A 15874-nucleotide genomic window follows, 5' to 3' on the forward strand; every position below is an offset into this window, starting at 1 on the left:
TTTTAGGTTAACTAATTAATTAATTAATTCTCACTACAACCTTTGGTAATAGCAGCTCTTGATTCTCTCACTTTACAATTGAGGAACTACCATGGAAGAATTGCCAACATTCATACACCTATTATGACATATCTATCTGTCTATATACATGTATATATGTACATATCTATATATACATATACTACACACACACATATGTAATTTTAGGTATATGAATGTTGGCTTTCATGTTTAACTGGACTCTATATAGGACATAAGATGTCATTTCATGTGCTACAGCTAAAGTTACACAGGGGTGTGTGAGCTACCATATGTGTACTGGGAACCAAGTCCAAGTCCTCTAGAAGAGCACTAAGTACTCTTAACTGATAAGCCATGTCTCCAGACTCCTGCATATGATTTTTGAGATAGGATTTCACTATGTTGCCCAGATTAACCGTAAGACAACAACAATATATTTTAGAAGTGAGATGATATAATGTTTGCTATTTATGCAACTTAAGGAAAGAGTATTTTGTATTTTAAATGTATCGAGTGGCTGTAAAAACCAATTCATAAAGTATTGTGTCAAAATCATTATAGCTATTATAAGCCCCAAATGTGTTTGGTTTTGTATGAGAACACACTTAGGTGAATGAGTAAAGTTCTATTTTTTTTTTTTTTGCATGTGCTATTGATTTTTTTCATCATTCTTTTCAATGTCACTGTCTTGAAGGTAAGTATGACAAGAATAAACAAATAGGCTCCTTTCCCCCTTTCCATTTTTGGCTAGACAAATTCCAAAAGTGATTTTTAAAATTATTTGATAAATAATCAACAAGAAGAATTCTAAAAGATAACAAGAATCGTGGCAAATGAGGTCCTGCAATGAGCTTAGTCACAGCTGTGGCTAACTCTATGGCTGGCGATGAGCCCGCGGCACAGGACAGGGTGCTCCAACATGTCTCTGGCACACCTCCAGGGAGCTGTCAGTATCTGGGTTCCCACAGTGCTGAGCAGGAGGCAGGTGCAGAAAGGTTCAAGGTTTCTGTTCCCCATTAGAGTAGAGGGCATGCAGTTCATCTGACATGAGGGGTGGTGGGGTGGAATTCCTGCTCTGCTTTGAGGGAAGGAAGGGCTGTGCATTGACATAAGTTCCAGAACCTGCTATAGCTCTTCACATTCCTCAGCCTGCCTCTGAGATGAAAGACAAGCATCCAGGATCATTTTTAAAGAAACAGGGGCTGTGATAGTTCTATTTCTCAAAGCTTCTGATTTGTTTTTTTGTTTTGTTTTGAGATGAAAATCCAAATACAGCTCTAACGTTGTTTCTGTTTTATATTTAAAATTAATATTCCTAGTGAGTAAAAATGAAATCCAGTAGAGACTGCACACACACTTTGTTTTTAAAGAGTAAGAGAATGAATTAGTGGCATTGGTGAAAGGATGTAGTTTTTATAAGTGGTTTAAAGTTACGGGAGGGAGATATTTTCTTACTCCCAATAGTGTGTTTTGGTGATTGTATCGAAAGGCTCCCGAGAAGATCTTGTTTTCAGCACTAATCCACAAGTGGGGTAAGGATGTAGTCCTGGGATGTGGGAGGTAGGGAGAAGCAGGGGAGACTTGGGCTACCATAGATTGTTACAACCAAGAATGCTTGGTTGTCGAAGACAACACTGATGCTGACCAGTTAGTTACTTTGGGCTCAGGAAGCTAATATCTTGTCGAGGTTTATTTTGTCGAGGTTTCGTTGGAACTCCGTTCTAAAATGTTGCAGCAGGCTGACTTCTGTAGTATATCCCCAGCCTTACAAAAGCTGACAGGCTTTCCTAAAACACAGGTGGAATTAGAAAAGTTCCTTGATTAGGGGATTCATTTCTTTGTTTTGAAAAAGTAATTAGAAATTTGTTATGAATCCTACAGGTGGAAATGTATGTGTGCATTTTTCTGTGTTTATGTACTATTGTGCAGTGTATATAGCATGTTTCATTCACTTCTTAGAGTAAAAATAAGGTCATAGGACTTGCTAAATTCTGAACGCTGAAGTTATTGAGAGGTCGAGAAATCCCCCTTTAAGAATGTCCTCTACTCCAACTGCTCACAATTTTCTCGTTCCAGAGGTACAATCTCATTTGTACACATCGAGGAAGACTACTGGAGTCTGACCAGTCTGTTTCTGCTGTCAGGGCTCCTGTCGCTGTAGCATGTCTGATGGAAATACTTCCCGGACTTGCTGGAAAGAGTTTCAGTGGGATAGGCCAGGAGATGAGAGGGTAATGGGGAGGGGTGAAAATAACAAAATGCATCATATAAATGTATGAGATTGTCAATGAATAAGAAAAAAAAAAAAGAGGCTTTCTCAGTCTCTGCTTCCCACGTCACCCTATTGGGAAAGATTCCCACACAGGTTTCCACAGGTTCTCTCCTTCCCATTATTAGTCTCAGCTAGTACTGCCTTGTGCATGCACTCCCAAAGTCTGTTCCACGGCTTTTCTAGAACCCCAAGATGTATGGGTGAAGCCTTCCAACTTTAACTGTAAAGTCAAAAGTGGCTCTTTTCTCACCATGCAGAGGACACTGTCCTCTCTTATGGTGGAATATTTTCTCCTTTGGGATGTCTGGTGTCTCTTTCTGAGCATGTCAAGAAAAGTCATCTGAAAACTCAAGTGAGTACAGATAACAGTGTCCCTCAGAAGAAAGAGAGGAGGCAATCTTCAATTGAATCACTGGAAAGAGCTTGTTTAGCTTTTGCTTCCTTTCTGTTTCCATCCTGGGTTTCATTCCTATTTCCATCCAGGAACTGGATACACTCAATCAAGTCTAAAGAAAAATAAAAGAAAGATTCCCTTGTTTTCACCCACACAGAGAAGCAAGAATGCAAATGGTAAAAGGCATGTCCTCTCAGTTAATCAAGACTCTTCCTCTTGGTCTAACTATACACAGAACAGGGACTATGCTTTCGCCGATGGGGGCACACCATTGAGTTTATTCAAATTCAGGTGCTCTCTCTTGAATTTATGTAGTGTTCATCTTTTGTACCTTAACTTTTTCATTAGAGAACTGATTTCTTTTTCTTACTGGAACATACTAATTTTACAATCTTTCCTGAGACATATAGTAATATCTATATAGCTAAAGATGCATACAACCTACAAGAACTTTCTTGCAAAGATGGTATCAAGCTAAATTTAGTTTTAAATCACTGATAATTTAATCTGTATTTGAAGGTAAAACTTTGAAGTGGTCAAATCTGTTTAGATGAAAAATGAAGTATATTCATCAGTTTGGTTTTATTTCATTAGTCTGACTATGCTTCCAGAAAAAAATGTAAGTCTTTAAATATGAGTTCTGTGCATAAAAATTAGAACCCCAAATGCCTACCATCCTTCTGTCAGGGTCACTGCTTAATAGCTATAAAAGCAAAGGGGAAATCCTAGTTGCTGTCAGCTCCCACAATTCAAAGAGGTCCTAGTCACCGAGCAAGAGTGGCTTGTCCTTTTGACCATTTGGATTAATCACCATAGCTGCACCAATCTCAATGAACATGAAGATCAATACATAGCCATCCTAGAGCCCTGAAACAACAAGGTCTTTTAGACTGTCTGTGAGCATAACTAAACCACAAAAGAGAGCTTCACATCTGTGAATTTTACATTTTAGCCTTCTTAAATTTTAACCCTCTAGGCCAAAAATTATTTAATGGGGTAACTGTTTTTATTTTCTGTCCTTCATACCACTCTTGGAATCATACATTAGTACAAAAATGAACATAAAGTTAATATTTATTCGAAACTCATAAGTTAGTACAAAAATGAACATAAAGTGGATTTTTAAAAATTTTGTTGGAGTTGTTGAACATGATGACAGTGAGTGATAATTCTGTAAATCTCTAAGAATAACCTCTTCCAATAATGGGCTGGGGGAGTTTTTTTCCAGTTAAATATATATTATCTTCTAGATGTTAGACAGAGGGTCATATATTGTGCTGGACTTTGATAAACCAAGACTTACTATCAGTATCTATGTTAACTATGTTCATTTCTAATTCACCATGTTACCTTCTTGATTGTAAATCATCCACTTAGAGGGGAAGTTAGAAATAAGGAAATCATCCTCCTCTGTGTTTATTGTGCTTCACTGACTAGTTAAATGAATCATATAAACTCCACAGACCTTATGGGAAAAGGATCATTATTTTTCCTCTTGGAGGAGTTCAAATTTATCAAACTATTCTTTTAGTTCTTGTGTAGGTCACATCTGGCTTTCAGCATGAGGCCACCATGAAAGCTTCAGCAGAAAAAAAGTGGAGAATGAATGTGAAGAATAGAACATTTCAGGGCCACAACTTTAGGAAGTCCCAGATTTAATAGTTTGTGTCTTTGTGACAAGGCTGTGTTCTGAATATTGTTTGTAATATTGTTCCAGCCCATTAGTAGCATTAATGATATTCCTGATTTACATAGCTGGAGGATCTTTAAGACTCTCAGTCTCAGAGACTACCTTTAAAATTCAGAAGACCGGGCAGGGTGCCAAATTCCATCTGGTCCCAGTTGTTATGAATATCCACCACCGAAGAGCTGGAAATCAGAGGAACCAGGAAGCAGAACTGGAAAAGTCTTCAGCGCCAAGAGGTCAAAAGTGTGTCTACAAAATGCAGCTTTGCTTATGAGTCAAAATTATCCTACCCTTGTAAGAGTATCTGATTTACTCTTTTTTTCCTGCCAGTTTTATCCAGCCAAATGACATCAAAAGGAATGGGAACCCAAGGTTTCTGAGAACTGTGATAGTCTCAGCTTTCCGTAGCATTGCATTTTGCAAAACCCGAGTTTCTGATGCATAACTACTATACCTAAAGGCAATTTCAAACATTTCTTGAATGTTTACAAAGGTCTACATCCTTTATGTTTGCATATCATATTTAATGTATTTCATCCAGTAGTTCTCAAGCAAAGGCAAAATTTCAGACCTTTCTCCCCAGAAAACTGGTACTCTTGAGATGATGTTTGTCATAACTTGGGGACCGTGAACTGGTTCTAGTAACACCTTTGTGTAGAGGCTAGAGATGCTACTGAACATCCTGGTATAATTCACAGAGCAGCCTCCTGTCAAAGTATAACTCAACTGTGTGTGTAATGGCAGAGCTAGAGACATTTCTCTCATACTCCACTAAATAAATATGCTATTAGAGGGAGTGGCTAATCATTTTGAGGAAAGAAACTGTTCTTAAGGGTAGACTTACCTACAGTCACACAGCTAAGTAATTGGTGACACTAGATTTGAAAACTTAGCTTTTGTTTCCTTAAAGTTCTAGTGCCTTTTATACAGTTTCCAGAGAAAAAATGATGACTATGGCTAAATTGTGGGTGTTGATGCAGATACTACCCTACTCTATACAGTCATCTACCAATCTCCTTTCCCCAAAAATGTAACAATATCTATCTTCAGATTTCCCCTTTAGGATGTCATTTCATCTATTAGATCAGGAATTACAAGAAAAAAAATGATTGATTGGTTATCCTTGTTGCGTTAGTTATAAGAAATGAGTTAAAATGAAACGGAACATGGAAGAAGAGCTCTCTCTCTCTCTCTCTCTCTCTCTCTCTCTCTCTCTATATATATATATATATATATATATATATATATATATATACACACACACACACACACATATATGTGTGTGTGTGTGTGTGTGTGTGTATCAGGGGTGTGTGTATAGGTGTGTGCACATGTATGTGTTTGTGTGTACACTTGTGTGTTTTTAAATAGATTTGTTGGACATAATATAATTTTGGAAGCAGAAAAGATTACCAATTGGCCTGTGTACCGGGTATCTTATAGCCTAAAAATATCTTTGTAAGACTTCCAAGACTGCAGTATGTATGGTGAGTAATCCTTGTAGTATGCGAGGGAGGAGCTGTGACTACCCCTACCTTCTGCCTTGCACAAGTTTTAAGCGTAGCCATCCTGTGTATGAGAAACTGATGAGAGGTCTGCATTCTCTCTTTTGGGAGCTTGTCTTTCTATGAAAGAACATTTTTTAAATCCATCTATTTGTTTATATTTTAGTGCATCCACAATTGCTACTCACTTAGGACAAAGCTGTCTCAGGAAAGATTTGGATATAGTCAAATTATGTTGGACATGATGGGTCAAAGTGAGGTGGAATATGAATGCACTCTTATGATCACTAATGGGGAGAACCTCTGCCATTCTCCAGCAGGTGGAGAAGCACATGACAGGAAGCTTATATTGCTCAAGTCATTTGTAGAAAGCACCTGGCACACTGCTGAGTGTACAGTATGTGTCAAGTAGATACCGATTCCTTTACTCCTCCTTTCTTTCTTTTTAGACACTTTCCCACTCTGTTCCTTCCTCTCCTTTTGCAGTCCTCTCTTCGTAGTTCGCCTTTAAGAAGTATGACACAAGAATGCCTGTTACTAATCTGTACTGAAGATCAGCTCTTCCTAACGTGTCAGTCAGCCTTGAAGACCAGTGTGTCATGTTTAAATCCCAGAGATCAGGAAAGACTGCTTAGCTTCAAATCCCATTTTCCTCTGGCATTGTTACTGACTGATCACTCTGTGGATAGGACCCAGGACTTGGTACAAGCTAAGTAATTCTCTGCCACTGAGTTGCACCCCTGGCCACCTCTACTGTTATCGGCCATACAACTTAATTTGGAAACTAATCAATATTTGTTCATCAGGCCCTTCCTCTTGCAGTACATGATATTAATCACCTGTTCACAAACATGTCCTAAGGGTTAAATGAGGCGACTCATGCTGTATATTTGTAATTTTACTCCAGATACATAATAAATGTCTAATGAAAGTAAGGTGTTGTAATAATATTGGATTAAATTATCTTGAAAAGTCATTGTGTCTTCCTAACTATCACCTCTTATGTTCACTGTGTCTGTTGATTTCCCTTGAGATTATCATTTAGAGTTTCGTTCACAACCTTATTTATATCTGAACATTTTTTTTCTGATACATTTTCACATTTGTGTCAGGTATGTATGTACCTAGATACAAATTTTGGATATCATATCTCAATTATTTCACTTGGACATGTCTACTTTGTTGAAATCCACTGCCCAAACAAGTTTGGAATGGGATGTTTTATGATGAAATCTAGGGTGTATCTGTGCTCACGTGTATACATTCTTAGACTGAATTAAAATGTTTACAGAACATTTATCAAAGATATATAACTCTAGTGGCTTCTTGGTCTTTGATTTTCTGCTTTCCAATTTTATTGATGAACAGGAATAGCAGTTTTGACTTCATGAAATTAATGTGAGGAGAAAGAAAGTGGTTGTGACAGAGTGTGAATACATACACAATGGGAGATTTGATTAGAGGTGTGCTTCACACAGATGGGACTAAATGATTGGGATCACATCTGAGTTTGAATTCCCTTGGATGCTTCATCAACTGGAAATGGCAAAAAACAGGTATAATAACACATATGCACTTGACTGTTGAATGAATGATCCCTGGACAATGCAGGAACTCATTCATTACCTTTCCACTTACCCTTTCAAGGGGAAGCAGTTTGAGATCTCCTGAAGTTGTATAGCTTGGTCAGCTTTGATGATCTTTGAAATTCAATTCTTCATCTAGAGTCACATGTTGGTGAGAACAAAGAGGAACTGATAACAAATTGATTTCAGAATCTGTGCATCATATTTGATGGGTTACACTAGTAGTTAATAAACAATAGGATGAGTGTGGGGAAAGGATAGAGTGAGTTCACTTGCATAGCTGGGAAAGTCAATAGTGAATACTGAGTTTCAACTTGTGTCATGATGGAGAGAAGATAACACAAATACAGTACTGAAAACACTGAGTTAGAATATACTGGAACTTCCCCTAGTGCCTGTCTGTAAGAACTTTGATTTGTTATTTTTGCTATTCTTTTTTAAATCAAATTCAGGATAGTAAAATTTAGATGTCTTTATAATTGTTTTAAATAAGAAAAAAAGGGTAATGTAGATATGGGAATGAAAGCTTGTAAGGCCTCTTGGGGAAGATTAATTTAAGTACACCTTTGTCTCAGCAATATTATGAAATATGTATTTTATTTGTGTTGTAGTTGGACATCCGCAAGTCAAAAATCAGGTAACTCACAAGTAAATGCTCCCCCTGTCTTTAGATGCTGAGGCAAGAATCAGAGCAGAACATTTTAATTTTTAATTTTTTTTTTTAAATCTCAGACTCTAACCTTGGAACACTCATCCCTAAATGGAATATCCCTCAGATCCCTCATGCCTCAGGGAACCCTGCAGAAGAGGAGGCAGAAAGAGTATAAGAGCCAGAGAGGGAGGAGGACACCAGGAGAACAAGGCCTTCTAAATCAACATGAGCAAAGCTCATATGAACTCACAGCTTGCACAGGGTCTGTATGTTCTATATCAGGTCCTCTGCATGTATATTAACTATGGCTTTTTTCTTTTTCTCTGTTTTGTTTTGGAGTCTGTCCTGGAACTCTGTAGACCACGCTGGCCTCAAACTCACAGAGATCCACCTGCCTCTGCCTCCCAAGTGCTGGGATTAAAGGCGTGCTTAATTATGGCTTTTGGATTAGTGCTTTAATGGGTGCCTGAGTGTGGAAACAGTGGGTCTCTGTTGCTTGTGCCCTCCTTCTCTTGGACTCTTTTCTGTTTGTCCAATTCCAATGTATTCATTTTTGCTTTATCTTGTTTTATTATTATTCCTTAGAAGCATGTTTGTTTTCTAATGAGAGACAGAAATGGAGTGGATCCAGAGAGAAGGGGATGTGGAGAGGAACTGGGAGATGGGGGAAATAGTAATCACGATATTTTGTTCAAGAGTAAAAAAATCTATTTTTTTTTTTTTTATTTTGTTGTTTGGTTGGTTTTGGTTTTTTGAGCCATGATGCTCCTGGAACTTGCTCTGTAGACTAGGCTGGCCTCGAATTCAGAGATCTGTGCCACCAGTGCTTGGCTAAAAAGAAAAATCTATTTTCTTTCTTTCTTTTCTTTTCTTTTTTGAAAATTCTATTTTAAATAAAAGGAATAATAATTCAAACTCTGTTTTACTTGTTTTGGCAAAATAAGGTTCAGGAATTTAAGTGTTGGCCCTTTAAAACCCAGCAGGTTTTTATGTTGGACACAAAATTCTCATACCAGATTTTGTTGATCCCTCCTGGAAGGCATCGTCTTCCCTGTGGAGTGGGGGAGGGAATGGGATGGAAGGGGGGTTGGGGTGGAATGGGAGGGAGAGGGAACTGGGATCAATATGTAAAAAAAAAAAAAAAAAAAAAAAAAAAAAAAGCTTGGAAGCCTGGAAAACTCTCAAAGCCCTCAGAGAACTAAATAGGCATTTCTCTTAGTGAGCTCTTGGCGAATAGAATACCTTTGCTTCAGTGACTCTGGGTGCCTGTCAGTGTCTTAGTCAAGATATTTTTCTTAGGAAGATGAAGAAATCTAAAGGACAGTCATTAGTTTCAACAGTCCATTTGTCATTCTCTAACACACACATGTAAAAGCTTCCTGAAACATGACCCACCACAACACACACTGAACACATCCTGAGTGGGACATAGGTAAAGCAATAGCTCCCTTTGTCCTCAAGGACTTTGTCTATAATTATGACATGTGTTACATGTATATGACACATGTGCCTCATAGGGGAAGCAGTAGCTCCCCATTTCTTGGTAGGGTTTTTGCTATAATTATGACATACCAAGGAATTGTGACATATGTCTATAACATCCATGTACCTCATAGATGTCTGTGTCACTATGGCTACCCTAGAGCCTTCAGTCAACAGAGCTAGGTCCAGCTCTTGAAGGGCTTACTGAGGTGGGACACCTCAGACTACAGTGGAACTTCGCACCTTTCTGTGTCTGTACTTTGATTCTGAGGAACCACATTTTCAAAATGGATCTTGAAGAGTTAACTGTAACTCAGCCAGAAGCTACAGAGACAGGAGGAGGGAGAGAAAGAGAAGGAGGAAAAAGAGAAGGGGAAGGAGATGAAGGCAGCGGAGGGGGGCAAAGAAAAGAGGGAGAAAGAAAAGACAAGGGGGGAAAAGATGAAGGAGAAAGAGATGAAGATGGAGAAAGAGATGAAGGCAGTGGAGGAGGGGGGAGAGAAGAGGGAGAAAGAAAAGATGAAGGAGGGGAAGATGAAGGAGAAAGAGATGAAGGCAGTGGAGGAGGGGAAAGAGAAGAAAAAGAAAGCGATGAAAGCAGAAGAGAAAGAGATGAAGGAGAAAGAGATGAAAGTAGAGGAGGAGAAAGAGGTGAAGAAGAAGAAAGAGATGGACAAGAAGAAAGAGAGGAAGGCGAAGGAAGAGGAAGAGGAGAAAGAATTGAAGGTGGGCAAGGACAAAGAGAAGAGGAAGAAAGCGATGAAGGAGAAAGTGAAGAAGGAGGAGAGAGAGAAAGCAAAGACAGGGGAGAGGGAGAAAAAGAAAGAACTGAAAGAGGAGAAGGACAGGGAGAAAGAGAGGGAAGAGACGGAGAAGAAAGGCTCATGGAAGCCGAGGAGGTCAGTGAGTGGTCCTTGGTCCCACCTAGGAAGCCTTGTAGGTCCCGCAGATTTGCCAAGACTTTCCAGGACCTGGTGACTGAGCTGCCACTGCTGCAGCTGACAGAAGGTAGGGATGTGGGGGGCGCTGGAGGGCGCCGGGAGTGAGAACCAGGAGACGGAGGCGCGGGCGGCATGCGCAAGGCGCGCAGGAGGAAGGAGCGCATGGGGCGGGCTCGGGGCGTGGAGAGCAGGGACTGGGGTTGGGCTAGTCAGTGCTGGCTTTTAACCTGGGCTGCGGAGGCGGGGGGGAGAAGGCAGAGGGAAAGGGAGGTGTGTGGGACACAGTTGGTTGGGGGGAATTGGAAGCAAATGACATCACCGCAGGTCCAAGAAAAGGGGAAGAGCCAAAAGCACCGACCAGGTTGTGGATATTCAGAGGTAGAGTCCTACCTGAACCTGTCCAGACACAGCCCTCAGTGTACCACGGAGACATCATGCAGAAGTCGCCTTTGGAGAAAGCCAGCTTTATCTCCAAACTGTTTTTCAGGTGAGAGGGTGCCAGGGAATCTTTACAGGTGTGCCCATGCCAAAGAAGGGAATGAATATGGGCAGACTTTGAGAAAACAGGAAGAGATATTTGTTGTTTTCGTTTTGTTTTTAAAGGTGTGTTGCCATTCATTGTTTTAAAGGAAATGTGGATTTTGTAGAATAAATTGATTAGATGGAGAACAAAATCTACTTGAAACTGAGAATCAGACTTGCAACACCTGAATGTGTTGCAGAGCAACAGTTTTCTTAAGTTTTTTTTTCCCCCTGAAAAAGTTGTAAATAATACATTTTCTTAACTAAAAATTCTTAAGGTTGGTTCATTGTTTTTTCCCCCAGGAAGTTTGTCTGCAGGTGTCATGTCTGTATGTAGTAGGTATGTAGAAAGCATTTGCTGACTGAATTTTTTTGAGAAAGTATATTGTACTTTTTGCTCTTTTAATGTTAAGTCTAACATGCTCACCACTGTTACATTATTCTTTTTAAGAATGTGAGCAAGTCAGTTAAAATATTTATCTTTAAGAAGCAGAAATATCAAAAGTAAAGCGTTTAGAAAGGCAGTAACCACGGGGATATGAAGCTGGGGTTCTAGATACTGAAGCTATATCCAACTGACACTTTGGACATTGTTCTCTTATCATCCTACATTGCACAGCATGAGCCAAAAAGCTCAATCCAATAGGATTTTAAAATTAGAATTTAAGTTGGAAGACCTAGGCAAGAATAATTAAGCACTTTGTATTTGACGTGTTCTGTGGTGCCTCTACTCTGTGGCTCCAGCGAGGATGAATGAAAAGAACAGCTCTCATGGGACCTTACTTGACTCACAGCTCCTTAGGGAATCAGCAAACTAAAGGATCAGAGTGCCACATATATTCTTAATGTGCCCTGTGGTGTGGGCAGGAGGCAAGGCTCAGCCTTCAGTCTTGTTGGCTTTGCTGCCAGTGGGTCTAGTAGAGCTCAGGGCTAAGAGGACAAGGACCTCTGCAGGAGAGCTCCTCCAGGTGGATAGGAAAGAAGGTCTTTACCCTTTGGAATTACCTTTGGTATTCACAGTACTTGACACTTCATCCATACATTCAGCTTATCAGCCGAGATCTATTTTCCTACTACTCACAGCAACAGAGTGTTAATTGTCATAAGTTGTACACTTTCATGAGAACATTTTGAGGCACCTAAATGTCAGTGCTTCTGAAAAGTCAGAAAAATGTCTCTTGTGTGTTTTCCCCATTAAGCATTAAGAAACTTAGATTGTTTATTAACTGGTGTTTGAAAAAAAAATCTCCCCTTTTATTATCCAGCTAATTTATTTTAGTGTGCTTTACAAATGCCCTTATGTTGATTTGGAAAGGGAAAAACATAACGACTATGAAATTTGTTAAGAACATACTCAATTCTGTCCTTCAAATGATTTCATAATCAGTTGCTTTAAGAATAGGTGTGTATTAAGAGTAAAGTTCCTACTATTTATAGGAACTGACATTCAGCTAAAGTTCGAGTCAGTGTTTAGAAACTTTTCTGGACTACCCTTTTCAAAGGTGAAAACCCTGTTTCCCACAGGTCTAGGCAGTGCTGCTTAGTGCCAAAGGCAGTGGACTCTGGGTTCCTATTGCCTAGTGTCAGACTTGCTTATTAAGCAAGTCCTTCCACATCTCTGTGTGACTTAAAACCTGGCATCTGGCAATGTGCATATGACATAGTGGGTTAATTTGCTGAGAAATATGTCTTGGACTTACTGAGGAAATGCTAGCTGCTATGTTTATTTTCCCTATTTTTATGTAAGACACTGAGTTTATTTCTGTTGGGTACAAATGTGTGACTATCAACCTGTATATGTGATGTATATGTGTATCTTATATTTGAGAAGTTAATGTAAGGGATAGTCTTATCTAATATGGATTTACTAGATATTTAGGGGGAATCCATACGCTCAGATTTCCTTAGATGCCTTAGAGTTTGACTTTCTGAATGCTATCCCATCAGTTTTAGGGTCATAAAAGACTAAAATTTCCATGTTTCCACTATGAGAGTCTGGGTAATGGATTATTGTGTCAGTTTAATTATATAGGTTATATCACTAAAACCAAAACAAGTTTAATAAAAATGTAGGTAGTTTTGCAAGTGTTTGCAGGAAGGAAAATTTTGGAAGTCATAGGAAGTGTACTAACACAGAAGGCAATTTTACCAAGAAAATTGCAAGTATTTTGTGACTTTCAGGGACAACAGTACATTTACCAGAAGGTGTTATAAAGTTATGAAGTAAGTTGTTTTAAAGTAAGTGGTGATATATTTGCACAGATTTATGATTCATATATTAGTGTGATTAATTTGTAAAAATGTTTAAAGCTTTTCATACAATTGTAGTAAAAAGATCTTGCCTGATGTGTGCCTGTTAGAGAGAGAGAGAGAGAGAGAGAGAGAGAGAGAGAGAGAGAGAGAGGAGAGTGTGTGTGCAAGCACACACGCGTGTGTATAGACTAGAGGGCAATATAAGGTATTATCCTCTGAAAGCCCATCGTGTCTGTTGAGACAGGGCTCATTGGCCTGAATTTTACCAATTATGTTTGACATGCTTGCCAGTGAGCCCAAGGAGTCTTCCAGCCTCTGCCTTCTTAGCACTGGGATTATTAACCTGTTTACATCTGTTTATATGGGTGCTTGGGTTTGAACTCAGGTCTTCATGCTTTTGAGGCACTTTACTAAGCTATGAATACTTACAGAAAATTGGGTAGCGGCATGTCCATTCTGTTTCTGACCCATGCACAGACATTATCTTATGTTTGTCTGTTGGGCAAGACTTAGGGTATGCAAATCCAAAGGCCAGTTTTGATCAACTGAAGTTACAGTCAATGGTATTTAAGAAACTTGGTATAGTGGAATTCGATGTGTCCTTTAGTTAGTTGATGGATGCCATCCAGTGGCTATAGCTCCCAGTTTCCATGCTACTGTTTGACATTTTTTCCCAGTAGGAATTAGATGAAGCTGCATCTAGGACAGGGACCCAATGTTGGATCTGTACCAGCACCTTGGGATTCTCTTCTGTTTATTCGCCTTTTGCTGATCATGTTTTGATACTACACAGCTCAGAGTTTTCAACTTGGGATGTATGTTAGTTTCATGTCATTTTTTGGTTGGTTTAATGCACAGTTCTAAGAGTAACTCCTGTATATAATGTGATGAAAGTTGTCATTATATATATATATATATATATATATATATATACATACATATATATATACACTCATATAATATCTTGATACAGTTACATTTATTCTAGTTGATGTCACAGATCATAAAATTTCTTCCATGGTTTTATAGCACACTACACAATACACTCTTAATATTCAATTCCTTGCTACCCAGAGTAGAGGAAGCTATTATTTTAAAAATAACTTCATTAACATGTTGTTTGATGTAAGTAACAATGAAACACCCCTTAGTACACATACTGATACACAGGGGAAATCAAGGCTTTTGGCTTTCTCTATGGAAGTTGGGTTTACTGTGTTAATATTCAATTCATAAATGTTGAAACTTGTTTAAGAGGTTCTCGGATGAATATCACCATAAAGTATATTATTACCATAATGTCCTTTTACAGCAACCCATAATTTCAGTATGGTAGCACTATAGATAAGTATAGGATTGGTAAACCATAAGGGAAGGGCGTTAACCATTTAGCATACAGTTAGACATCATTTGTTGAAACTTTGAAAACACCCATGAGTCAGCAGCAATTTGGCCATTTTGAGCCTGTGTTCCCAATGCATCTTGTGTAGAGCATTTCCTCAGAGCAAAGTCCCTGCAAAGCACTGAGTTTAAGAAGAATAAACTGGGAAAGAAGTCTGTTTGGAGACACAGTGATTCATAAATACGTTGTGCATCACTGCAAAGGGAAACATTATTCCAGTGGCTTCCCTTCAGCACTTAAGAATGGAAAGGATGCAGCATGTAGGTTTTGTTTTATTGTTGTTTTGTTTTTCTGAGTAAAATCAGTATTACAAAGTGGCTTTTCAGAGATTTGATTGTCAGGGCATTTGATTTTTAGCAAGAATCCCACAAAAGTTCATTTGACTCTTAGGTTGTTTACATACCTGCAGAGCTTTTTACAACTGTCTCCATGTGATAAGGTGAGGATTGTCAAATTTATTTGTCAGATTCTCTATACAGCCTATTAATATCTATCTGTTGACATTAGTGGTTATTTGAAATTTTAAACTAACTTTTGTATTGTAATATTCAGAGCATTTCAGGACTCCTGGATTGCTTGGTTCTAATAACTATCTCTTATTGGAATTGGCTCAATTGTGATCAACTCTAGAGATCCATGATGTTGTATGTTGATGATGTTTAGCATTCCTGACATGGTGACAGTCATTCTCATAAAATGGATCTGAGGAAATAACTGTTGACACATTTTCAATTCAGCAAGTATTCCTTTGAAATTTCCTCGTGATGCTATGGCTGACCATTTAAAAGATAGCCTACTTGATGACTCTTTGATCTAGGATGAGGAAATAGTTTGGAGATTTTTGCAGTCTTTAGCATTGTTAGGATTCTCAGTCAGGAAGACATTCTCATGTTATCATCAGATAATCTGCCACAAAGAGCCATATTTAAGTAATATTTCCTTGTAGGTCATGATTCAGAACCTTTTTTTTTTAATCATTTAAAACATGTGTTTTACATATTTACCACAGTTTCCCCTCCCTTTTCTCCTCTCACTCCCTGCCCCTAACTCCTTAACCCCCATCCACTCCTCCTTCATCTCAGCTTAGATGGGGTAAGGCCTCCCATAGGAATCAACAAAGCATAGCTCATCAAGCTGAGGTAGGACCAAGCTCCACC

At 38.7% G+C, this 15874-nt stretch overlaps 1 protein-coding gene across 1 annotated transcript in view; it reads left to right on the plus strand.

The window, feature by feature from the left end:
* The first annotated feature begins 10838 nt into the window (after nt 1-10838).
* Nucleotides 10839-15874, plus strand: part of Cftr (CF transmembrane conductance regulator) — a 137023-nt gene continuing 131987 nt past the window's right edge. Inside the window, exon 1 of the mRNA XM_051175727.1 lies at nt 10839-11027. Coding sequence (XP_051031684.1) covers nt 10975-11027 — 53 coding nt within the window. The 5' untranslated portion in view covers nt 10839-10974. The remainder of the gene's footprint in view (nt 11028-15874) is intronic.

This window comes from Phodopus roborovskii, unplaced genomic scaffold (genome assembly GCF_943737965.1).
Source record: "Phodopus roborovskii unplaced genomic scaffold, PHOROB, whole genome shotgun sequence".
In the NCBI taxonomy this organism is placed as follows: Eukaryota; Metazoa; Chordata; class Mammalia; order Rodentia; family Cricetidae; genus Phodopus; species Phodopus roborovskii.